We start from the raw sequence: 24,837 nt of genomic DNA, 5'->3' as shown, positions 1-24,837 counted from the left end.
CTGCTGGCTTTTATCATCTCCTTATAAGGAGCCCAGATCCCTGGACAGTGGACCCCACATGGAGGCAGAGAGCCTGGGCTCCCCCATACAGCAGCACTCTCTCATTTAACCCCTGGCCGAGGCCTGTGGCATGCATATTGCGATGACCCCCACTGACAGATGAGGAAACTGAGGCTCAGAGAGGCTAAGTAATTCACAGCTTAGTAAGGACTGAGTCAGGATTCAAATGCAGGCCTGCTACCTTCTGTCTGGGTGCTTAACCATCAGGCCATACTGCCCTTCCAACTGGGGAAAAGGGAAAGGAGCTCCTGCACAAAATTAAAGCAAGAAGAGGTGGGCAGCAGGATTGGGGGAGGGGGAGGGTCCCCTGAGATGCCTGTGTTCTCTTTTCCTGCTCATATACTCCATCCATGGTGTGTAACTGACCTGGGTGCCATCTCTGTCCCCACTTCTCTGGACGGCACCCCTGCTGGCTCGCTGACCAGATCCCCACATTGCTGCTGACCTCCTGGGCTTGAGTGGCCACCTGCAGAGCAGGTTGGACTGTGGTTATTGAGTTTCTAACTCCTGGTGACAGAATGGGAGTACCTGGTGCCATTTAAAGCTCTCAGGCTCTCCCCCTGTGGTTCCAGTGCTCTGAGTACATCCTGGGACACAAAGAGGCACTTGTTCCAGGCTGACGCCTGCAGGCTCAAACCCAAAAGGCCCTTGTTTGTCCCTCAGTGTGTCCTCAAGCCCACAAGGTATCCTCGGCATACCTTGGACATGACCCTGGCCCTCCTGGGCCCATGCCAGACCCCGGCCTCGTCCACCCAGGAGAAGAAAATGAGCGCTGATTCTCTGGAGAAACGGGCCCAAATCTGCTGGGGACCCCCCCAGCCTGGCTTGTGCAACCCACACAGCAGCACTTGGGCTGGGCCAGGCTGGGCTGAGGCGGCTGTCGTGGGGACAACTGAGTCCCGAGTCCCACCAGCTTTGACCAGGTGGAGTCTTGGGTCATGGCACCCCACCTCCTCCCTGCCTGTCCTAAGGTGGGTGTCCTAGATGCCATTCCCATCACCAAGATGTCCTGTAGGGGTTTTCTGGAAAACCCAGAAATCTGGAAGGAAACTTTAAAAACTAAACTATAAACTTGTTTCTAATTCCCCAGTTTCTCCCTAATGTCTTTTTGCTGTTCCAGGACCCCACTTTGCATTCAGTGGTCCCATCTTCTTAGGCTCCTCCAGGCTGATGGTTTCTCAGTCTTGTCTTTCATGGCCTTGACACTTTTGAAGAGGGCTGGTCAGGTGTTCTGTAAACCGTCCCTCAGTTTGGGCTTGTCTGCTGGCCCCTAGCCATGAGATGGAGGTCATATACTGAGAAGGGTTCCTTGGAGGCAATCTTGTGTCCTCCTTGGTCCCCGGTGTCAGGTGGTTCCACTGTATTGATATGCCTTCCCCCTGGGGATGTGAACCTTCTGTCCTCGCCACTGTGAATTTACTGATTTTCAGAAGAAACCTATTTTACAGGACCAGGCATGACTGGCAAGCAGGAGCCCACAGGCAGAACCCCATGCACAGCTCAGGGGGCCACATAAGGGCTCAGGTGCATTGTGAAGGGCACCTTCTGTGGGGTGTAAAAGTGCAATGAATACATGTTGTGTGGATGAGCGGTCATCCTCACCATTTGTGAAGCCCCTACAATGTGCCGGGTAATTCGAGGTCCTTCACTGAACGGTATTTGTTGAATGTCTCCTACGTGCCCCGCACTGGTTAGGCACTGGTAAAACCAGGGAGATTCCACTCGTGAACCTAAATGATCTCTAATCTGCTTTTGGGACTCCAGAGGCTGCCCTGAACCTCCAGCTCAGTCCTTGAACCCCGAAGTGGTCTTTGAAACTCATTCAGTTGTTTCCAGAAGTGTCCCTGACCTTTCCCCCACCCACCTCACTTAACTAGGTGGGATGGACTATTCCCATTTTACAGACGGTAAAACAGAGGTTCAGAAGCATAAAGTAGCTCCTCCATCTTACACCAATGGCTGGTGCAGTCAGGATTTGAATCCTGTCTGACTCCAGGCACCAGCTGCCTCCTGCATGACCTTGGGTAGGTGCCTTTTCTTCTGAGGGCCTCAGTTTGTACATCTGTGTAATGAGCAGGTGGGGCTGGATGACTTCCAAGCCACCTTCTAGTATCGAAGGCCACTTGCCCTTAGAACCTGTGTCCGTGTTAAACTTCTGAGTAAGTAGAGGGAGGCCGGGTGTGTCCCTCTCCCAGCATGTCACTCAGACCCGCCTCCCCTCTCTGGGGTGGGGGCACCTCAGCTTTCCTGGCTCTGCTGGTGATTGTCATCTCCGTGGGTGGGACAAGACTGGATGGGGGTGGTGGGGAAGGGCTGTACCTTGGTCTCCATCAGTCGAGCTGATGCCCTGTCTGGATGCCCCCGTGGGTCTTATTAGTGAGATGAAAAGCTGGACTGGCCAGGCCAGTTCCCAGGCCTTTTGGGATCTGTGCCCCATCCCTGCAGGTTGCTGACCTGCCCACGTTCCTGCATTCCTGCACTCCTGGCCAGAATGCAGGACCCTGTGGGGACTCTCATTCAGGACCTCAAACCCAAAAGGCAGAAAAGTACTAGGACTGTGCCCCAGAGGCCTGGATTAGAACCCCAGCTCTCCTTGTTTCCTGGCAGTGGGACTGGGACCAAGTTATTGAGTCAGTGCTTCAGTTTCCCCATCTGTAAAATTGGAGAACAGTGCAACTTCAGCAGTGGTAGGGTTAAAGGAGCTCATCTCTATATGACTTGCTTAGCACTGGTGGGCACAGGGTCAACTCTGTGTTAACTAGCATCTTCTAGGCAGCTGGGCGTAGCCTCAGGAAAACAGGATAGAAGGCAGGAAGAAGGCTCAAGGGGGTGGGGGAAGAAGAAACAAGCCCCTATCACTTAGAAATGGCACTTACCAGCTTTTCTGGTATCAGCTTTATTGAGATATAATTCACATAGCATACCATTCCCTCATTTAAAGTATACAATTAAATAGTTTTTAGTATATTTACAGAATTACCCAACTATCACCACAACCAATTTTAGAACATTTTCATCACCCCACAAAAGACACCCCATACCCTTCAGTGCTCACTTGCCAGCCCCACCCCAGCCCCGGCAACGACTAATCTGCTTTCTGCTTCTATGGATTGGTCTATTCTAGATATTTCATGTACATGGAATCCTACTGTATGTGACCTGTTGTGTCTGGCTGCTTTCACTTGGCGTAATGGTTTTGCGGTTCACCCACGCTATAGCAGGTGTTGGTGCTTCATTCCTTTCTTTGCTGAGGGGTATTCCATTTAATGGATATTCCACATTTTGTTTATCCATTCATTGGTTGATGAACACTTGCGTTGTTTCCACTTTTTGGCTATTGTAAGTAGTGCTGTTAGGAACACTTGTGTTTCGTTCAAGTTTTTGTGTGGGGCTATGTTTTCATTTTTCTTGGGTAGATACTTAGGAGTGGAATTACTGGGTCGTGTGACAACTTTATGCTTAACTTTTTGGGGAACTTCCAGACTGCTTTCCAAAGCTGCTGCACCATTTTACAGTTCCCACCTACTGTGAGTGAGGGTTCTGATTTCTCCTATCCTTGTTACCAAATCATTATGGTCTGTCTTTTTGATTATCGCCATCCTGGTGGGTGAGAAGTGGTATCCCATTGTGGTCTAGGGCACTTGGCAGTCCATGCCTAGGATGTGTTGGGAGCCGTGCAGGATTGTCACATGGGGTTGCTAATGGCATGAACTTGGGGGCCTGCCTGGGTTGGAATTCTGGCTCTAACATTTAATTACTGTGTAACTTTGCGAAAGTTACTAAAACTCTCTGGTCCTCCATTTCCACATCTGTAAAGTGGGGACAATAATATGATGACCCACTGGGCCAACACCTACCTCACAGGATTGTAATGAAGAATAAGAAATGAGCAGAGAGACTGGCATGTGGAAAGTAAATACAAGCTCATACTATTCTGGTGATGGTGGTGGTTGCTACACATGTGCTTGTGATTTTCCCAACACCCCTATGAGTAGCTGTGAGCGCAGTATTTGACAAAGTGGCCTCTGGAGCAAGACTGCCTGAGCAGAGGGCGCCTGGGTGGCTCAGATGGTTAAGCGTCTGCCTTCGGCTCAGGTCATCATCTCAGGGTCCTGGGATCGAGTCCCGCATCGGGCTCCCTGCTCTGCAGGAAGCCTGCTTCTCCCTCTGCCTTTCTCTCTCGCTCTGTCTCTCATGAATTAAAAAAAAAAAAAAAAATCTTAAAAAAAAAAAAAAACTGCCTGAGCAGAGTCCAGGTGCCCCATTCACAAGGTGTCTGACGCTGGATAAGCACCTTGACGTCTCTGAGCCTTGGTTTCCTATAAACTCTCTGTAAAGGAGTACACAGCCCTCCCCCAGGGCTTAGGGTGAGGATGTTGTTGAGGCAGTGCCTATGAACATGTCTGATGTCTGGTGAAGCATGTGCAGGAAGCATCAAATTACCATGATGCCTTGGTGGGCATCCCTTGTAGACCAATGGAGAAACTGAGGTATGGTGCTTGCCTGAGATGGTCCACGCAGCAAATGGCCCCACTGCACTTGGAACCCATGCCTGTCTGGCCAGAAGTTCCCACGGAACCCTCCTTCATCCTCTGCCAGGAGCACCAGGTTCCTGAGACTGGCTGTTCCACCCACATCCTTTGTCCCCTTTCTGGTGCTGGGCTTTGGCTGGAATAATCGGCCAGCCAAGGTGGGGGGCCAGAAGGTGCTTTCCTCATACTGCCCACCCAGTGAAGGGGCTGGCTTGGGAGCTGGTCCCATGTCCTGAGGTGGGGCTGGGCCGAGCCAAAGCCCCCCACTTGATCCACACTGCAGGTTCCTGTTGACACATGAGCAGTCATGGGTTAAATATTTGGTTTAAGACTCGCTACATCTGAGTGCAGCAGGCCAGGCTGAGAGTCAGTGGTTTGGTGGAGGGGAGGGGCCTGTTCCCCATGTGGTCTGACCAGCCAGGGTGGGGGCTGTGGGCTCAGTCCATGCCCTGACAGCCCAGCCTTTACCCTTCCTTACTCAGATCCTCCATACACAGTCCCTTCTTCTGAGCCTTCCTTGCCTCTCCAACTGAATACCAGCTTTCTACACTGCAGGACTGCTCAGAGCCTTTACTGGCTCATAGAGTTCTCAAGGGTCCAGGTTTTCCTAGCTGTCTGGACTCACAAGCCTTCATTCTGGGAATGACTTACAGGACTGGGGTTCCTGGGACCCACTTTGGGAAAGGCTGCCTCCTTGATTGACTTGGCAGAGGGTGCAGCCTGGGTCTTGTTCCTCTCCCCTCCTTAGCTCCTGTGCATCCAGGCCTGGCACAGAGCAGGCTCTCGGGCGCAGTTTGAGACATGGATGGACGGACTCACAGGTTCTGTTCACTGTGCCCGATTCTGCCCCCCCCCCCCCCCGCCGACACCCGCCCCTCCCCATACCAGCAGTACCTGCAGTGTTGGACCTCAAACTCCGCAGGGGATCAGGGTCCCCTGGAGAACCTGTAATAACAAGAGCAATAATAATAATACAGCTTCCTGGGCCTAGCTTTGGAGATCCAGATCCAGAGGGTCTGGGTTAATGCCTGGGAATCTGAATGTTTCATGCCCCAAGAGGTGGTCCCAGGCCTTGATCTGAGGAATTCCAGTGTGAAGAGGTGGTGGCCCCCTCAGCCTGAGGATCCAGAGCCCTGCCCTGGCCCCCCTCCAATGGACATGCCCAGAACCCACCTTTTTTGTGACCTCTTCCCTTGAAGCCTTCTGCCCGTGAACCCCAAACTCTTCCTTATCCTCCAGAACCTAGCCACCACCACCTCCTCCAGGAAGCATTCAGTGACCAATCCCATTCCCACCCAGCCAGCCAGGAGGCTCCTCTGGGCAACCCTAGCCTCCATGCCTGTCTCAATCGTGTGACTATTTCTGTAAATGCTGATTTCCTCCCCATCCAGGGGGTGACGAGTCAGAGGGTGAGGCTTTTTCTGTGTGCACTGCTGGACCTGGCAAATAGTAGGTGCTTAATGAGTGCAGGTGGAATGAACCCTCTGGGTGCTTGGCTGCTTGGGCTCTACTGTGGAGTCAGTACAAAAGGGTTTTCAATGGAGGTTGGAGAATTAGGTGCTAATTTTTTTTTAAGATTTTATTTATTTACCTGAAAGATAGTGAGAGAGAGAGCAAGCACAGAAGGAGAGCATAGAGGGAGTGGTAGAGGAAGAAGCAGACTCCCCGCTAAGCAGGGAGCTTGATGCGGCGCTCGATCCCAGGACCCCAAGATCGTGACCTTAGCCGAAGGCAGACACTTAACCATCTGAGCCACCCAGGCGCCCCTTAGGTGCTAATCTTGACCATTACTGGCTGGCTGGGTGACATTGGCCAAGTTGCGTTCCCTCTCTGGTCTTTGTGTCTTCTTTTATTGAAAGAAAGCAACAACAGAGGCAGGGCCAGATACCCATCAGTATAACCTTGTGAATACACTAAAACCCACTGAGTTATAGGCTTTAAAAGGGTGAATTTTATAGTATGTGAATTACATCTCCATAAAAACGGGAAAAAAAAAACCATAGTAAAGGTGTTCTGCCAAAATGGAAAACTAGAAACTCTCGCTCCAAGCTGCCTTGTTTCTGTGGCTTTGGTGATGTCGCCCCAGGGCAGGGGCAGGAGACAGGGTGGGCCACCAGGCTCCCTCTGAGGCTGGTGGGGACATGGCACGCCCTGCAGGCCCAGCCCACCTCCTACCTTCTGTCTGCAGCATCTCTAACAAGGACTTGTTGGAGCTGATTGAGCAGCTGCAGAAAAATGCCGACCAGGTGGAGAAGAACATCGTGGACACAGAGGCCAAGATGCAGAGCGTAAGTGCCCCCCCGTGCAGCCAGCCCCATTGCGGACCAGGGTCTTGCCCGACCAAGGGTTCTTGCTGGGGAGGGGGGTGGGTTCTGCCCACCCCCGGGGAACATGTGGCCACATCTAGAGACATTTTTAGCCATCACAACTGGGGTAGTGGGGTGGATAGGCATCTAGTGGGTGGAGGCCAGGGATGCTGATAAACACCCTACAGGACATAGGATGCCCACCCCCCTACACCAAATGATCCAGCCCCAAATGTCAGTAGTGCTGAGATGGAGAAACCTCATTATTGCTGTTAATGTCAGCCCCCCACCCTGGGGGCTAAGTTCCTGCAGCTTATGGACCCTGTCTGGAGGAAAACCGTGGTCTCAGGAACCCGGCCTTGTATCCCAGCTTTGCCACTTACTGTGTGACTTTAGGCAAGTCACCTTACCTCTCTGTGCACGTGATTCCCTCTGACAGGGTAAAAGCGATCATCCGCATCCCCTGGGCTGCTGTAAAGATTCAGTGAGATTATGCAGGTGTATTGTAGGGCTTGGTATTACCATCGATATCCTCTTTCTTCTTGTACTTCCCTTGCCATTGCTCAGATGCATACGATCCTCCTTTGACAGAGAAGAGAGAGAAAGTAGCTAGGCAAATCATGTTCCCTCTCTGTGTTGCCCTTTGCTCTTCTGTGACATGAGCTAACAACCTCTCTGAGCAGCAGGTTCTCCTGAGGAATCTATACCATGCGGGATACCTGTGAGCTGCCAGGATGATCATCCCCCTGCTGGAGGCACCAGCCCAGTGCAGTTGAGCTTATACCCATTTTGTAGCTGGAGAGACTGAGGTTCAGAGAGTGCAAGGTGACTCATCCGTGACAGAGTAGCCCCAGAAGCATCCCAGAGGCAGGGTTGCCAGATTTAGCAAATAAAAATACAGGATATGCAGTTAAATTTGACTTTCAGAGCACAATTCTTTTTTCATAGAAGTATATCCCATGTACTGTTTGAGATATACTTATACCACAAAGTGATCCATTGTTTGTCTGAAATTTGAACTTAACTGGACGGTCTGTATTTCATATGCATTCCTACCCAGGAGGTGACCAAGAGGCAGGTCCAGAGGAGTGGGGGACAGAAGGTGGACAGGTCACGAGCCTGTCCTCCCTGGCCCAGCCGTGGCTGCCCCTCCCCCTGCCCACACTGGTGTCCACCGGCCCGGGGGGCCAGGCCACAGGCAGCCCAGACAGCTGAGGGACGGGATGCGCTGGGGATGGCACAGGAGGCAGTGAGGAACGGAGGTGTGGGAAAGAGCAGGGAAGGCGAGTGGCGCTCTCTCTGTTCCTGCCAGGGGCCCTCCCCCGGCTCCTTTCCTGCCCCCTCCTGCCCTCCTACCTGCCTCTACCTGCCTCAGTGCCTCACCAGCCCTGCAGCTTGTCCCTTGGGCCGCCACCTTGTCCCAGCTCCTCCGCGGAGTTTTCAGTCCCCTTGTCGCAGGGCACCGTGCTATTTTCTTTCCTAAATGAAAACAGCTTTTTGGGTGTGTCCGTTTTGTCCTAATGAAAGTAATATGGGTTTGTTACAAATCTTTCAGGACTGATAAACAACATATAATGAAGCAAATTGAAATCCTGTATAATTCCACCACCAGAGAGATGGATCGACTGTTAACCTTTTGGTGTATCTGTTTGACCCTTTCCTGTGTGCGTGCGTGTGTGTGTGTGCGTGTGTGTGTGTGTGAGAAAGAGAGAGAATAGGGTCTCGAGCTCTCATTTTTATTTGCTTAGAGTAATGGCTCACAGTAACAAGCATGTACTTGGGGGATCATTTTGAACTGTTTTTTAACTTCAGATGAACAAACCTGAAAATAGAAACCGTGCTTTGACGACCATATGGACTAATCTTCTGCTTTTTTTTTTTCCTTCCATCTCTTTCATTTCTCGGAAGATGTCACTGTTCATTTTATTACCCAAAAGTTCTCTTGAATGTTCCTGTTTTCTTAAATTGAAGCGAGGTTCGCATAACATAAGATTAACCACCTAAAGCGTGCAAGTCAGTGGCCTGTATGCTGTTCACAGTATTGGTCACCCACCACCTCCTTCTAGTGCCAAGACATTTCCATTCCCCCGAAGGGAACCCCATGCCCAACAGCAGTCCCTCCCCATGCTCCCTCCCTGCAGCCCCCGGAAACCCTAATCTGCTTTCTGTGTCTATGGATTTACTTCTGCATGTTTCATATAAACCAAATCATACAATATATGACCTTCTCTGTCTATCCAAATTTTTAAACGTGCAGAAAAGTTGAAAGAATTCCACAGAGATGGGGCATCTGGGTGGCTCAGATGGTTGGGCGTCTGCCTTTGGCTCAGGTCATGATCCCAGAATCCTGGAATCGAGCCCTGCATCGGGCTCCTGGCTCAGCGGGGAGCCTGCTTCTCCCTCTGTCTCTACCCCTGCTCGAGCTCTTTCTCTGTATCTCTGTGTCTCGAATAAATAAAAATCTTAAAAAAAAAAAAAAAGAGTTTCACAGAGAACATCCATGTCCCTACCCCCCAGATTCCACCAGTAACAGCTGCTGGATTTGCTTTATCACTCATCCGCCTGTCAGCATGCGTGTAGTTTATTAGCTACATCAGTCCCTATGATTTGTTTTTACTTGTAAAATCCTTTTACTGGAGGTATAAATTCTGTAAGGTATATAGAAAGTGTCCACATTTTAAGGGCCTTTGCATCCATAGGCGCCCACGTAACCACTGCTCAGGTCAAGATAGAGAACATTTCCCAGAAAGCTGGCTCGTGACCTTGCCAATCCATACCCCCCAGAGTAACCACTACGCTAACCTCTCTCTCCATCTATCTGTTTTGCCTGACTGTGAACCCTTGAACGCGGCATCTCTCAGCTAGATGTTCTCTTTCTCATCTCAGCTAGCATGTTTCAAGAGGGCTTGCATTCCCACACAGCACTTGCATGAATGAGGTAATGATTAATTTACTTCCCCCTTTTGCAAAATTAGTCTTTGACACTGTACCTGCCCAAGAGAGCTGCAGATCAGCTGGAAACAATGGAGCGGATAATGTTCCACCCAAGCCAAGAACCATGATGTTTTGTCGTATTTTTCCCCCCATTGGCCAGATCCACACAGGGGTGGAGAGATGGCACAGGCCCCCCGGGCTTCACCTCCAAGCCCCTCAGGGCGCCGGGCCCCACTTGCCCCTCAGCCTCCCTGGAGTTGGCCAGGGACGAGTGGGCTGAACGCCTTTTCTTCTTCCGAGGGGAAGTCTGCTCTCTCCTCTGGACCAGGGAGCACATCACCTCGTTCACTTCTTTTCGCTCTTGTAACAAGTGTATTGAGGTGTATTGTACATATCACAAGAAGCTCCCACCTCAAGTGGACAATGCAGTGAGTTTTAGTAACTTCACCGAGTGGCACAGCTGTTTCCATAAATGGGTTTCTGAACATTTTCATCCCCTAGTAAGAACCCTTGTGCTCATGTACTGTTCCTATTTCCACCCGACTCGCTGGCAACCACGCATCTGCTTCCTGTCTCTCTGGATTAGGACATGGTGGAACCCTGCACTGGGGTCGCTTGGGTGCCTCTTCCTTGTTCTCATGGCAGTGATGGGGACGCTGAGACCCAGTGGGGGTGGGCGCTGGCTCCTCCTGGCCCCCCCGTGTTACCTCCATGGTCTGTCTTCAGCCCAGTCCCCGGCCTGTCCTCGCCTCCCCCACTGGCCTGGGGCCTCCAGGGCCCCGCACGGTGTGCAGCTGGGCCTCAGGAATGTTGTCTGAGTGAGCGAACAGACTGTGTGTAGATACCTGCTGTCCTGGCTGCCAGTTCATAGTTCATTGTTCTTCCCTAAACAAGCAGAGACCCTGGGCTCATCAGCAACACTGACCGCAACACTGACTGTGCCTCCCAAATATCCACCCACTCTGTTGACTCTCAACCATTTCTGCAGGTGCCACCCCAGATGGGCCACCGTCCGCTCCCCCCCCCCCCGCCACCCCCGGCCCTGTCACAAGTGCTGACTGCCCTCGAGGCCGTGCCCTTGTCCCGTAGAGCCCTGAGGCATTTGCCTTTAAGGACAGATGGGGCCCCTTTGCCTTGCACCTCTTGCACTTCCTCCCCCAGCCAGCCTTCCTGCCTCAGGGCCTTTGCACAGGCTTTCCTTCTGCTTAGAACACTCTTTTCTTTCATCCTTAGTTCTTAGCTGGTGTCACCGCCTCCAGAGGGGCTCACTGACCACCAGATCTAAAGCAGGTCCCTGTTGTTCCACCTCTGGTGTGTTTCCTTGGTAAACACCGACTTGTATGAACTTGTAATCACCTTTGTGAGGTTTATCTATTTATCTGACTGGGCTGGGCAGGGCCATGCCTCTTCATTTGAAGGTGTGTCCCAGAGCCCCCACACATAGGTACCTGGGCTGTTTGTTGAGAGGCGGAAGAGAGGCTAGGTGGGACTGGGAGCCCCTGCTGGCCCTCTCTTCCCACCCCTCCCACCCCCACAGTGCCCGTGGAGTCCCCATCCTCGATCCCCCTTTCTGTCTTGACTCTCACAGGACCTGGCCCGGCTGCAGGAGGGCCGACAGCCCGAGCACCGGGACGTGACCCTGCAGAAGGTGTCAGACTCAGAGAAGCTGCTGTATGTGCTAGAGGCAGATGCGGCCATTGCCAAGCACATGAAGCATCCCCAAGGAGACATGATTGCCGAGGAGTAGGTCCCCTCTGCTCCAGGTTCCTGGGATGGGGCAGGAGGGCTGTAGACTGCTCAGCATTCTGGAGCCCAACTCAGGGTTTATTGAAGGCTAACTAGATGCTAGACACATGCCAAACGCTTTATGTTATTCTCATGACGACCCATTTTGTAGTCAGGGAAACTGAGGCTCAGCACTAATGTCCCCTGTTCTGGTCATAGTGTGACCACAGGTCCCTGACCACTAAGCTTTTGAGCATGGCCTCCCACTCCCTGATGCCCAGCCAGCTTCCTATGCTCATGGCTCTCCCCTCAGCTCAGATGTGGATAAACTGGCACCCAAAATGCCTCCCGCCTGGTTCTGCACCCCCCACACTGGCAGGGGCAAGGGTCTCAGGGTGCCCCATGAGTCCTTGCCCTGTTCCTGTCATGGCCCACACCACCCCTATGGTTCCTGCTCAGTGGCAGGCTCCAGAGAGCAGTGGACCTGCCTGTTTCTTCCAGAACCTTCTCCTGGGAAAACATCGATAGAGGAAGGAAGGGTAAGGGAGGATGGTAGTGATTGTCTGGAACCCAAAGCCCCGGTTTCCCTGTCCTTCCAGGCTCCTGAGCAGAAAGCCCCAGGCCAGTGTCTGGGGTGGGAGGCCCCTCCTGGGGGAACGGGCGTGGGCAGTGGGCCTGCCAACTGGCCCCACTAACCAGGATGGCCACTCTCCCCACTCAGCATCCGTCAGCTGAAGGAGCGCGTGACCAGCCTCCGTGGGAAACACAAGCAGATCTACAACTTGGTGGTGAAGGAGGTAGACCCGCAGGTCAACTGGGCAGCGCTGGTGGATGAAAAGCTGGTATGGCCCTGGCTTCAGCTGTGTGCAGGGAGGACCCCGCCATTTCATGGGTACCATGGTCCTGCCTCGCAGAGGGTCATGTTCCTGACGTTTCCCAATGGCTGCGTCAGTGAGGACAGCAAGGCTCAGAGAGGTGTAGCACCTAGCCCAGTGTCACCCAGCAGACGTGGTGGAGACTGGGACCCTCCTGGGATTGCTCTCCAACCCTGGTTGTTGGGGTCCCGGGCAGGCTCGGAGGAGTGGCCCGATGCCCTTCCTCTGCCCTCACTGGCCTGTCTCCACCACGGGGAAGGGCAGCTGCTGGAGCCAGCAGTCCTCTCTTAGTGCTGTGACCTGGGCAACCACTCCCCTGACCAGGCCTCTGTTTCCCCATCTGTGAAATGGAAATGACAACCGTGGGGTACTCTGAGGTTACAGTGAAATTGAGTGAGCTGACACGTGTAGGTACGATGGTGGTAAAGGTGACCGTCACTCCCCACGTCTCTTCTGGCTCCCCTCGGCTCCCTCCTTGGTTCTTATGTGTGGGTGGGCTGTGAGTCCCAGGCCCTAGCCCACACTCTGTGGGTCATCTCTCTGCCTGCCCTCCCAGGACAAACTGAGAGGCCAGAGCTTCGGGACGGACCTGCCGCTGGTGGACCACCAGGTTGAGCAGCACAATATCTTCCACAATGAGGTCAAGGCCATCGGGCCCCACCTGGCTAAGGATGGGGGCAAGGTGCGCGTGATGGTGGAGCGGGCCTGGCCCCGGGGGAGGAGGGGCTCACACCTGCAGCCCCACCCTGACCTGTGCCCCCGGCTCTGTCCGCAGGAGCCGGACAGCGAACTCCAGGCCAAGTACCAGAAACTGCTGGTGAGAAGCCCCCCCCACCCCCACCCCGGGAATGGGCTGGGAGGGGGTGGGAATCCAGGAGTGTGGGCACAGGAAACGTGTGCAGTGAGCGTTTCAAACAGAATGAAAGGGGTTGAGTGGGAAGATCGTACCCTGAGCCCCCACCTGAGAGGCGTCCCAGTTTGCTCTCTGCTTGTGGAAAACCCTAACAGGTCCCCTGGATACAGCCCGTCCTGCAGTTGGCGTTTTCTTTACTAAGCACCTTCTGTGTGCCAGATACAATGCCATGCGCTTTATAAGCAAAAGTTTTTTATTTCCATTTTCAAAACCTTTAAGGAATATGTTCTTTTTAAAAGCGCTGTGAATGCCTAAATGCTTCCTTGCTGCGGCCGGTTCAGACCTCTCAGGTGAGAGAAGCACAGTCTCTGGAGCCAGATGTCTCCATCCCTCGTTGGCGGGGACACCCTAAGCGAGCTCCATAGCCTCTCAGACCCTCAGTTTCCCGACCTGTACAGTGGAGTGCCTTCGAGGCCTTGTCTCCTAGGACCGCTGACACGGGAGAAGTGCCCAGCACAGTCCTGGCACGGTCCTGTTCGTGTTTGCAAAGGCGAGCGTCCCTGCTCCCTCTGCTCCTCCCTGCCCCACACCCAGCACCTCTCACCCATAACGTGGTAGCACTTTGCTACTGTGCTCCTAGCCTCTGTACGGGGATCGTGATAAAGGCAAAAGTGGAACTCTAGCTGCTCACATTTATTGAGCACCAACTGTTTGACAGCCTTTTTTTTTTTTTAAGATTTTATTTATTTATTTGACACAGAGAGAGAGAGCACAAGCAGGGGGAATGGCAGGCAGAGGGAGAAGCAGGCTCCCCGTGGAGCAGGGATTCCGATGCGGGACTCGATCCCAGGACCCCGGGATCACAACCTGAGCTGAAGGCAGACACTTAACCAACTGAGCCACCCAGGAGCCCCTGTTTGACAGTCGTTGTACCTATGAGACCAGTGCTGTTGTCATCCCCGTTTTGTGCATGAGCAAACTCGAGGCTCCACGAGAAAGTCCGTTCCATGCGGGTTCTGTCTGGCTCACTGGTGTATGCCCAGAGCCTGGAGCAGAGCCCAGCACTTAGTACTTGCACCATAGACGGTTGCTGCATGAATGAATGCACTTCGGAGGGTCAGGTGATTTGTCCAAGGGGGTCCAGCCAGGAAGTGTGGAGCTAGGCTTGTCCGCACACCGGCCAGAGCCAGCCCGAGGGGAGGGGTAGAGGGAGGCCTCAGCCCTGTCCTTGCCCTCCCCCCCGCCCCCCTGCAGGCAGCATCCCAGGCTCGGCAGCAGCACCTGAGCACGCTGCAGGATTACATGCAGCGCTGCACCAACGAGCTGTACTGGCTGGACCAGCAGGCCAAGGGCCGCATGCAGTACGACTGGAGTGACCGCAACCTCGACTACCCGAGCCGCCGGCGCCAGTACGAGGTGGGCCAGGGGGGCCTGGGGCATTGGGGGCAGGGCTGGCAGGGAGCACAGGGCTGTCCACTGGACGCTGAGCCCCTTCCACTGCCCCCTCTGCAGAATTTCATCAACCGGAACCTGGAGGCCAAAGAGGAGAGAATTAACAAGCTGCACAGCGAGGGTGACCAGCTGCTAGCCGCTGAGCACCCCGGGAGGAACTCCATTGAGGTGCGTGTGCCTGGGGGGGGATGCCTCCTCCAGGGTGGCCTCAGGGCGGCCTCTGCTGTGGGCCGCCGGGACTCAGGCAGCCCCCAAGATGGGGGTCCTGCATCCTGTGTCTGTCTCTCCATTTTGCTGTCTTTCCTTCCTCTGTCTGACCCTATCTCTTCTCGTTATCCCATCCTTTGCCACGTCCTGCCCTCGGCCCCATACGGTACCTGTAATAGTTTCCTAGGGCTGCCGTAACCAATGACCACAAACTTGGTGGCTTTAAACAGCAGAAACTTTCTCTCTCTCAGTTTGAAGGCCAGAAGTTTGAAATCAAGATGCTGGCAGGCTCGTTCCCTCTGAAGGTTCTAGGACAGAATCCTTCCTTGCCTTTCCTTGCTTCTAGTGGTCGCCAGCAGTCTGTGGCGTTCCTTGGCCTGGGGCTGCATTGCTCGTCTCTCTGCCTCTGTCTTCACATAACCTTCTCCCCTGTGTGTCTCTCTGTATGTCATCTCCTTTTCTTATAAGGGCATCAGTCATTGGACCTTAGGGCCCACCCTAAATCTAGGATGATTTCGTCTTGAGATCCTTAATCAATTACTTCTGCAAAGACCCTATTTCCAAATAAAGTCACATTCTGAGTTCTGGGTGGACATGAATTTGGGGAAGGGAGGGATACCATTCAACCCTCTACAGTGCCTTTGTGTGAATTTTTAAAAGAACCTCTTTGGGGAGATGCAGCCCCTGTTTGTCCCTTCTGCAGTGCACAACCCAAGTGCCCATACATGGCAATCCTGCTTGGCTCCTCAACATGTCCCTTTTCTCCTCCCATGCCTGGAAAGAAGCTGGCTGCCTCTGTGGGAGCCACATTCAGGGACATGCCAAGTGCCCCTTCCCCCACGATTCTCTGGTCCAGAATCCTGCCATTCCTCCCTGGGCATCCCAAGCACCTGCCAAGCAGTGACCTGCTCCCCGCCCCCTTCTCTTGGCAGGCGCACATGGAGGCCGTGCATGCAGATTGGAAGGAGTACCTGAACCTGCTCATCTGTGAGGAGAGTCACCTGAAGTACATGGAAGACTACCACCAGGTACCCATCAGCCCCAGAGCATCACTAATGGAAGCACTCAGGGCTTCCTCCAGGAGCAGGGCTGCCTTCCCAAGCCACCCAGTGCCCATGCTTTTGATGGCATACATGGGTGTGCCCCCAAGCTTGCCAGGCCCTTGTCTGTCTTCTCTGGAGGCCAGGGCTGGAGAATCTGATTTCACGGGTCATTGTGGGCCCCAGGAAGGAGGTGGGGTTTTCATTTTGGTAAAACATATAGAATAGGAAATTTGCTGTTTTAGCCATTTTTAAGCACATGATGCAGTGTCATTCATTCAGTGTTGTGCAGCCTTCACCTTGGGAAAGTTTACAGAACTTTTCTATCACCCCAAACAAGAACTCTGCACCCATGAAACAATCACTCCCTTCTCTCTGCCTCCCTTCCCCCAGCCCCTGGTAACCTTTAATTTATTTTTCTGTCTCTATGAATTTTCCTTCTCTGCATTTGTGAAGGTGGACTCACAGGTTATGTGGCCTTTGGTGTCTGGCGTCTTTCGCTTGACCCTGTTTCCAAGGTTCATCGATGTCATGGCATGAATCAGAACTTCGTTCCCTTTTATGGCCGAATCCTAGCCCATTTGTACAGACAGACCACATTGTGTTTATCCATTCTTGGTTGGTGGAGACTAGCTGGTTTCCACAGGAGTGTGTATTTTTCACAAGGGCTGGTGACCTGATTTTTAGGACTGGGGACTCTTGAACTTAGGTGACACTCATGTAACTTCTGGTTCAGTGTCTGGACCCCGCTGGGCTATGAGCTTCACAGGGACCTCAGAGTCTCGTTCACTATTACAGCCCAGGGGACAGCTGAATGATTTCAGAGTTGATGGACTAAAGAATGAGCAAGAGAACTTTCTAGAACAAAGTGGGGAGGCTTGTGTTCCATGTATCAAGACTTTGAAAAGTGTAGAGTGAAGTCAGAGTACCCCTAGCTCAAAGAGAGGAATGGAATAGAAAAGAACTTAAAGCTTTAACAGTACCTATATGTGAACACTTAATATGTATGTCCTAAAAGTGGCGTCGTGTGGACTGGTGGGAAGGGACCCGGCCCAAGAGGCCCCCAGAAGCCAGCCAGGGAGGGTTGGGGGGGGGGGTAAGCCTGTAGACACAGCCAGGATTAGCCCTAGGTGTCCTAGTGGTTTCCTGTCTGTAACAGGGCCATCTGGTCTCCCCTAGTTCCACAAAGACATGAAGGATGCTCGGGAGCTGTTGCACAAGGTAGACTCGGACCTGAACCAGAAATATAGCCCTGACTTCAAGGACGAGTACCAGATTGAGTTGCTGCTGCAGGAGCTGGACGTGAGTGATGGGCCCAGCAAGGGCCTCTCCACACCCCTCCCTGCAGCTCCCACCTGGGGAAGGGGGTGGTCTCACCTGGGCCCTCCCCCTGCTACATTCAGGACCAGGAGAAGGCTCTGGACAAGTACGAGCATGTGGTGCGGGGCCTGCAGAAACGAGGGCAGCAGGTTGTGCCCCTCAAGTACCGCCGGGAGACACCGCTCAAGCCCATCCCTGTGGAGGCACTCTGTGACTTTGAGGGTGACCAGGTGAGCTGCCACCCAGGTGCCTCGGGTGCCCCAGGCAGACTGGGCCCAGATCTGCCCCTCTGAGGTCACTGAAGTGTCTTAGGAGTGACAATGCTAGATGCAGGGCCCCACATAATGTTTTTAGGGAACCTCTGTCCATCTCTGCAGTTGGGGTCACTCTCTGCCAACCCCTACGCCCCACCCCACCCCCGTGTCCCACCAGCTGCCCTGACCTTCTGTTCTACCAGCTGAGTCCCGTGTCCTGCCTAAACCAGTCACTTTGGCTCCAGATGCCATTCTCATTGGTGAGGCCCGAGTCACATGCCCACCCTGAGCTCTCAGAGACGGGGGCGGCTGGGGGCGGGGGGGCAGTTCCCCAAAGGGAAATCCAGGTGGGTGTTGAAACATCAGACCCAACACATCCCTTTGCAGCTGGACCCTCCCTACTCTATAGTGAAATGTCTTGAGGAGGGTCAGAGAGACGGGCTAAGGTTTGAGGGGTGGGGCAAGATGGCACCTGGGCTTCTGGTCACTGGCCAGGGCAGGTCTCTCCATGCCCTCTGACCGGCCTGCCCCTGCCAGGGCCTGATCTCACGGGGCTACAGCTACACCCTGCAGAGCAACAATGGGGAGAGCTGGGACCTCACGGACAGCGCAGAGAACAAGCTGACTGCCCCCGCCGTCTGCTTCGTGATCCCCCCAACTGACCCTGAGGCCCTGGCTCTGGCGGACAGGTACGGGGCAAAGGATAGAGCCAGCAAGGACTGGCCCCATCCGCTGGGCCCCTCAGGCCCCATTCACAGCCCTGGGCATCCTGACCCAGCCTCAGGAGGCAACTGACCCCACACCTGCACCCCCTTGGGGGCTCAAGTGGGACAGGAGCAGACCCCGTTGGCCAGGATGACTTGCCAAATGTCACTGTCCAGCTGTGGGCACAGTCAGTGAACAGTTTCTCTACAAGTGCTTCAGGGTCTTTGCATATGCTGTTCCCTCTACCTGGACACCTACCTCCGGGCCTTTGTATATGCTGTTCCCTCTGGACACCTACTCAAGGCCCGGTTGGCTCAGGCCTCTTGAATTAAGATAGTTCCGTGGCCACGTCTTCTGTGAAGCCTCCTGTAACTGTTCACTCACCCTCCACCCTGGCTCAAGCACCTTCTACCACTGCACGTAACTGCCCTTTATTAGAACACTGTGTGTGTCAGTCTCATGGCGGGAAGGGGCTCCTTGAGATTTACTGTCTCCAGGGCCTTGTTCAGTACCTGGTGCAAAGTAAGTACCCAAAAACGCCTTTGTTCAATGAGTGATTCGAGGAATGCCTTTGTGTGTTCATTCAGCAAGTATTTATTGAGCACCTACTGTGTACTGCTACCCCAGGAGTAACATCTTGGTGGGGAAGACAAAGGAACAAACGAGATAATTTCAGATAGTAAAATTTGGTATGAAGAAGAGGAGAAGGAAGGAAGGATCTACCTGAACCCAGAAGTAAAGAAAGAGCAGCATTATAGCAAACTGTCCATGTGTGCTGGGTTTTAACTTTTCAGAGCATTTTGATGAGCCTTGTGACTCCCCTGGGCCCTCTGCCCAGCCACAGTCTGGGGACCCGTGTGTGGAGGGGGAGGGGACAGGGGGCTGCCCCAGGCCCCCAGCCCATTTGTGCACCGCAGCTTGGGCAACCAGTACCGGGGTGTGCGGCAGAAGGCAGCCAGGAGTAGGAGCAAACTCCAGCAGCGGCATGAGGTGCTAAAGGCAGAGAATCCTGGAGGTGGGTGCTGGGGCCACTGTGCAGGACTCTGGGTGGACAGGGAAGAGGGGCTGGACCTCGGGTCTGTGCTGCAGATGGGATGGCAGGAGACAGGGAGGGCAGGGGTGGGGGAGGCTGGGCCAGCCCCAGAAGTCCCAGCTGGCCTTCTAGGCCCCTCTCCCTGTGCCTCACGGCCCCCCGTCCGGTTCCCCACTGCGAGCCGACTCTGTGATTTCCTTCTGGCAGATGCCTCCGACCTTCAGGGGCGGCATCTGCTGGCTGGCTTGGACAGAGTGGCCATAGATCTGGACCGGCAGGAGAAGGCTATCACAGGGATCCTACGGCCGCCGCTGGAGCAGGGCCGGGCTGTGCAGGACAGCGCTGAACGGGCCAAGGACCTTAAGGTACTGCTAGGCCGGTGTCCTCCTCATGGGGGCCTTGGAGCTTGACAGGGACCACCTGCCCCATGTAACCAGCAGTCCTGAGTAATGGCAGTGAGGGGCGCTGTTTTAGGCTGATGACCAAGGAGGTGCCTGAGCCCTGGCACCCCCGACATGGCCCCAGGAGAAAGGGCAAGTGAGGCTCACGCTGCCTCCACATGGCTTGTCACCTGCGGGCTTGTGGCCAAGGGGGAGGCTACAGTGCGTGGAGGCCGAAGCTTCGGAGTTAGAGCTGCTTGCTGGCTGTTTGACTGCAGACCCACTACTCGAGCCCAGGCCTCAGTGTGCTCAGAAACAAGGCCAGAGGAGGACGGGTACAAGGGTGGGTCATGGCTAGGCCCCATCAAAGCCCTTCCTAAGCTGCTTGGAGTTATAGGGTCGCCTGTGAATGGGGAGAGGAAAAGTACCCACCTCGTGGAGTGGCCCCCAAGCTGGATGAAATCATCCACTTGACATGGGCGGAAATGTAGATGCTTGATAATTACCTGTTAATTTCCATCACTCTTGTGAGTCACAGCCCACCTTACCAGAATTCGGTGGACGCTCCTTATGGGCTGGCTCCCCAGGGAGGACAGCAGCTTCCTCTGTCCCGTGAAGCCCCTGGAGGGGGAGGAGGCTGCTGGACTGTGACCAGCTCCAGGGGTTTTGGTCCCCACAGAACATCACCAACGAGCTGCTGCAGATCGAGCCCGAGAAGGTGCGCAGCACGGCTGAGTGCGAGGAATTTGTGCAGGCCCTCCCGGGCAGCGGCACCACACCTTTGCTGAAGACCCGGGTGGAGGACACCAACCGCAAATATGAACGCCTGGTGCAGCTGCTGGACTTGGCCCAGGAGAAGTGGGTGTCAGGTGGGCGGTGGGGAGGCTGGGCGGGATCATGGGGCCAGGCGGGCACCTGTCACTCCTGCCCCGTGTCCTCAGAGTGGACGTGGCCCACCGCCTGGAGAAGAGCCTGCAGCAGGGCTGGGAGGCTCTGGCCACCTACGAGAAGCAGCTGACCCAGGACGACACAGTGCCTGAGGATGGCCGCGCCCTGGACAGCAAGCAGCAGGAGCTAGTGGTAAGTCTGGGGACCCAGGGCCTCACGAGCCTTTCTCCCCAGGCGCTCCCCACCCACCGCCTCTCAACAGATGGGACTGAAGCCCCGAGTACCAGGGCAGCGAGTCTCCAGGTTCTGAAAGGCTGCATGCCAAGTCAGAAGTTGCAAATGGAGACCCAGGGCGCGAATCCCAGCTGCTCGGGGGGCTTGTGGAAATCAGGGGCCTGATTTTAAAATGAAGTATCCACGTCAATTGGCCAGATTCCCAGGATCTCTGGACGAGCAGATCTGGCCCCTTGGGCCAGCGCACTCTCCCAAGCAGGTCGGCAGCAGGACTGGCAGCTGCCTGCAGCCCCAGCATCTGCTTTCTCTGCACCGTTGCCCCTGGGCCGCCTGGTGTGTCTGCCTGCCTGCCGGCTGTGCACATTCAAGCCCTCGGGAGGCCCCTTAGTCACACACCGGTTCTCCTGTGGGGATCCTCACCTCAGAGCTGCGGCCCTGTGGCTGGAGAGCAGCCGGTCATTCTGGTCCCGGGCGCGATGTCACAGGGCACATGCTGCCTGCTGCAGGGTTTTCAGAGGTCAGGTTTTCCGGGTTATGGTCATTGTGACGAAACAGAACGTTGCAGAAACGACCACCAGGTGTAAGGAGAAACGCAGAGGCAAAGCCCTGGTCCCTTCCCGTGCCCAGGCTTACCCAGCTGCTGAGGCAGGAGGCCCCCAGCTGTTGGGGCAGTGCTGCCCTAGCCCCTGGGAGCTCCAGCCACAGCGCCTGCTGTCTGCCTCTCTGCCCCGGCAGGCCCTGGCCTCCGAGCTGCAGGCCCAGAAACCCCTCCTCGGTGAGGTGGAGCGGAACCTGCAGGGGGCCAAGCAGTGCTCCAGCGCCCTGGCCAGCCACTTCCAGGAGCACTGCCCGGACCTGGAGCGCCAGGAGGCTGAAGTGCACAAGCTGGGCCAGCGTTCTGACAACCTCCGCCAGCAGCTTGAGCTCAGGTGAGGAGCCACGGGTGGGCAGCAGCCTCCACTTAGCTGGTCTGCGCAGAGGCTGCCGAAGGCTTTTTTCTAAAGTTTCTCTTTTTGAGAAAAGCAATAATACATCTACAAACTAAAAAACTCAAGGTGATTACAGTGACCAGCCCCTGTCCCCCAAGGGAAGCATGGCTACCAGTTTGTGTCCCCTTCTAAAACTGTCGAGGAGCTGGGGCAGGTATGTAACATGGTTGACAACTCACTGCCTACGCCATGGCTTGCTTTTTCCTGTCATCCACTTTGTCGGGGTCAGGCGCCAGTAAGTGGGACCTCCTCCTCTTCTCTTTTCTGGAAGAGCTCGTACAGAACACATCCTGCTTCCTTAAATGTTGCATAGAATTCACCAGTGGAGAAGCCATGCAGGCCTGCAAGTCATTTGTTTTTGGTGTGTGAGATTTTAACAACAAATTCAACCTCTTCACTAGGTACCAGGCTACTCTGGGTCATCTAATTCCTGGAGCAGGTCCAGGAGTTTGTGTCTTTCAAAGAATCTGTCCATTTCCTCAAGTGGGTGAACTGACAGACATAAAAGTGGTCCTAATATCCTCTTATTCACTGGTTCCAGAACCCGAGGGGATGTCCCTTCCCTCGTTCCTGATGTTCTGCCTTTTCTCATTTCATTTATATATTCTCTTTTTCCTTCCTGACCGTTGTGTGGCTCGTCAATTCACCGACCATTTCAAGGAACTGGCTTTGGCTTCAGTCCTCTTCTCCCCTCTTCTGTCTCCTGTCACGGGCATCTGCTCTCCACCATTTCCTGCTGCTGCTGCTATTAGCTTTAATTTGCTTTCTTTTCTTCTTCCATTGTTGAGCACTTCCTCCTTTTCCAATAAAAGCACCGAGAACTGCAAATTTCCCTGTAAGCACCGCTTTTGCTGTGTCCCCCAAATGTTAATGTTTTATTTTCAGTGAGTTCAGGTTTCCTAGCATCTCCTGTGATTTCTCCTTGGACTTGTGGGTTACTGAGGGCCTGCAATGCCCCACGGGCGTCCCTGCTGGTCAGTACACAGGGACCTACCTGTGCTTGACAGAGGCCGCAGTGTGTTCCAACTTAATTCCATAATTTCGTTAACCACCCTCTTTTGGGGGACTGTTTAGGTCATCTTGTTAGATTATCTATGATCCCTCCTGCTTGGAGAGGACTTCTGTGAAAAGGTACAGGAGGTATCCGCTGACTGTGGCAGAGGCCTGATGACGGGCTTTGTCCTCGTAGGGCCCAGAGCCTGCAGAGCGCCAGGGCTGCGTATGACAACTACCGCAGCGGCTACGACCACGTGCTCCACTTCTTGTCCCATATCCCCAGCTATGAGCCCCAGGAGACAGACAGCCTCAGCCAGATGGAGACCAAGCTCAAGAATCAGAAGGTAGGGTGGCTGCCTCCGTGTTCACCGGCCTATGGTGGCATGGGCCAGGTGGGGAGGGGCGTGGAGGGGAGACAGGCAGTGCCTGCCGCCTGCCCCAGTGGGAAGAGGGCAAAGGCCTGGCAGAGCTGTGTCCTCAAGGGACCTCGGCTCTCCCTGGCCCCAGCACCTAAGTCTGAGAACGAGAGCGAGGTGTCTAGCATGGGACCTGGCCCAGCGTGGACCGTCCGAGCAGGCCGGCTGAATGAACAAATGAGTGGTCGCAGCAACACGGGGAGCACTCATGGTGAAAGGTCCCGTGTCCAGAGTTTAGAGTCCCGGTTCCTTGGAAGGCAGCAGTGTCTTGGAGTGTGGGACAAGGGACATGGGACCCCCACAGCCTAGACTGAAAGCCACGTTCTACCCCTAATAGCTGTGTGCCCATGGGCAAGTCACTGCACCTCCCTGTGCCTCGTTATGCTAAACCAGAGACCATGACGGTGCTTCCCTCACAGGGCGGCTGGGAGATTAAATGAGATAATCTAAGTAAGATGGGAGAACAGTGCCTGACGTTTCGAAGCACTCAATAAACACTGGTTTCCAGGCAAAGACGATTATCCTCCCGCCCCTTCTTCACAGGGCCGGAGAACTGCCTTCTGTGATGAACAGCTGTACACAAGGAAGCCTTTCTTTACGCCTTGTGCTACAGAAGAAAAATTTCAGATTCTAAGGAATCCAGCTACTCTATCGTTTTTTTTTTTCGATTTTTAAAGTCTCTGTTGTTTTATAGAACCTGCTAGATGAGATAGCAAGAAGGGAACAGGAAGTCCACAAAGTCTGCACCCACTCCCAGCAGTACCAGCAAGCTGTCAAGGTGAGCCTCTTCCCACCAGGTGCACTGCCCAGGGAAGCCTGGTGCCTATAAACCGGCACCACCCTGGGGAAAACCCATGGTACCAGACACTGAATGCCAGAAAAGGGATTTCTACTGCTCAGAGCAGTACATGGGGAGAATTTATCCTCAAGGGGAAAATGACCAAAGAAGAACAATGGAGGATAAATAAAATCGCTCCAACAGCACTATTTATAAAAGCAAAACAGAAAAACGAGAAAGCACCTAAATGGCGGATAGTAGAGAAACGGCCAGGCGAGTTATCCTTCCTCCACTTGTCACACTCACACAGGAGGGGGATCGGGAGGCGGCAAGGTGAGGAACTGCTTACGGCGCCGTGGTAAATGAAGGAGCAGAGTGCCACACGCGGGGCTGGGGAGAGCCCTGGGGGGGTGCTTGGGCGAGTGCTGGCACTTTCCTTTGTGTCCTAGGTTGTTCAGAGACCCAGCTCTGTGGTGCTGCTGGGCTGATGGTTCTCAAAACCTCCTGGTGGCTGATGCAGCTGTGCAGACCTCTGCAGTCAGCTGCAAGGGGCACAACATTTCAGACTCCATGCCTTTGTCTGTCCTCTACCACGTCTCTCTCTCACTCAGGACTATGAGTTAGAAGCCGAAAAGCTCAGGTCCCTTCTTGATCTGGAGAATGGAAGGAGCAGCCACGTGAGCAAGAGAGCCAGGCTCCAGTCTCCCGCTGCCAAAGTGAGGGAAGAGGTGAGCTCTGCGGGCTGGGCCTCCTTGGAGCTGCCGGGGCCTCTAGGGAGCAGGGCATGCAGGCCTCCGAGATGTACACCCAGTAGGGAAGCTGGGCTGAGAAGCCCTCCTGGGTGCAAACAGGTTCAGTCA

General features: G+C 54.3%; 1 protein-coding gene across 3 annotated transcripts in view; it reads left to right on the top strand.

The window, feature by feature from the left end:
• Positions 1 to 24,837, top strand: part of PPL (periplakin) — a 57,151-nt gene that overhangs the window by 27,579 nt on the left and 4,735 nt on the right. For all 3 annotated transcript variants that reach the window (XM_045874902.3, XM_064592489.1, XM_045874903.3), the window contains 19 exons: positions 6,781 to 6,880; positions 11,421 to 11,575; positions 12,279 to 12,399; positions 12,989 to 13,114; positions 13,208 to 13,249; positions 14,540 to 14,701; positions 14,798 to 14,905; positions 15,877 to 15,972; positions 17,164 to 17,286; positions 17,388 to 17,534; positions 18,096 to 18,247; positions 19,181 to 19,278; positions 19,504 to 19,661; positions 20,356 to 20,534; positions 20,618 to 20,756; positions 21,534 to 21,727; positions 22,977 to 23,127; positions 23,894 to 23,977; positions 24,589 to 24,705. In XM_045874902.3, coding sequence (XP_045730858.1) covers positions 6,781 to 6,880; positions 11,421 to 11,575; positions 12,279 to 12,399; positions 12,989 to 13,114; positions 13,208 to 13,249; positions 14,540 to 14,701; positions 14,798 to 14,905; positions 15,877 to 15,972; positions 17,164 to 17,286; positions 17,388 to 17,534; positions 18,096 to 18,247; positions 19,181 to 19,278; positions 19,504 to 19,661; positions 20,356 to 20,534; positions 20,618 to 20,756; positions 21,534 to 21,727; positions 22,977 to 23,127; positions 23,894 to 23,977; positions 24,589 to 24,705 — 2,452 coding nt within the window. The remainder of the gene's footprint in view (positions 1 to 6,780; positions 6,881 to 11,420; positions 11,576 to 12,278; positions 12,400 to 12,988; positions 13,115 to 13,207; positions 13,250 to 14,539; positions 14,702 to 14,797; positions 14,906 to 15,876; positions 15,973 to 17,163; positions 17,287 to 17,387; positions 17,535 to 18,095; positions 18,248 to 19,180; positions 19,279 to 19,503; positions 19,662 to 20,355; positions 20,535 to 20,617; positions 20,757 to 21,533; positions 21,728 to 22,976; positions 23,128 to 23,893; positions 23,978 to 24,588; positions 24,706 to 24,837) is intronic.

Source organism: Mirounga angustirostris, unplaced genomic scaffold (assembly GCF_029215605.1).
Source record: "Mirounga angustirostris isolate CCGP_5_RB_7025 unplaced genomic scaffold, mMirAng1.0.hap1 SCAF_5, whole genome shotgun sequence".
In the NCBI taxonomy this organism is placed as follows: domain Eukaryota; kingdom Metazoa; phylum Chordata; class Mammalia; order Carnivora; family Phocidae; genus Mirounga; species Mirounga angustirostris.
Note: the sequence above shows the minus strand (reverse complement) of the source record. Positions and strands in the feature narration are given on the sequence as shown.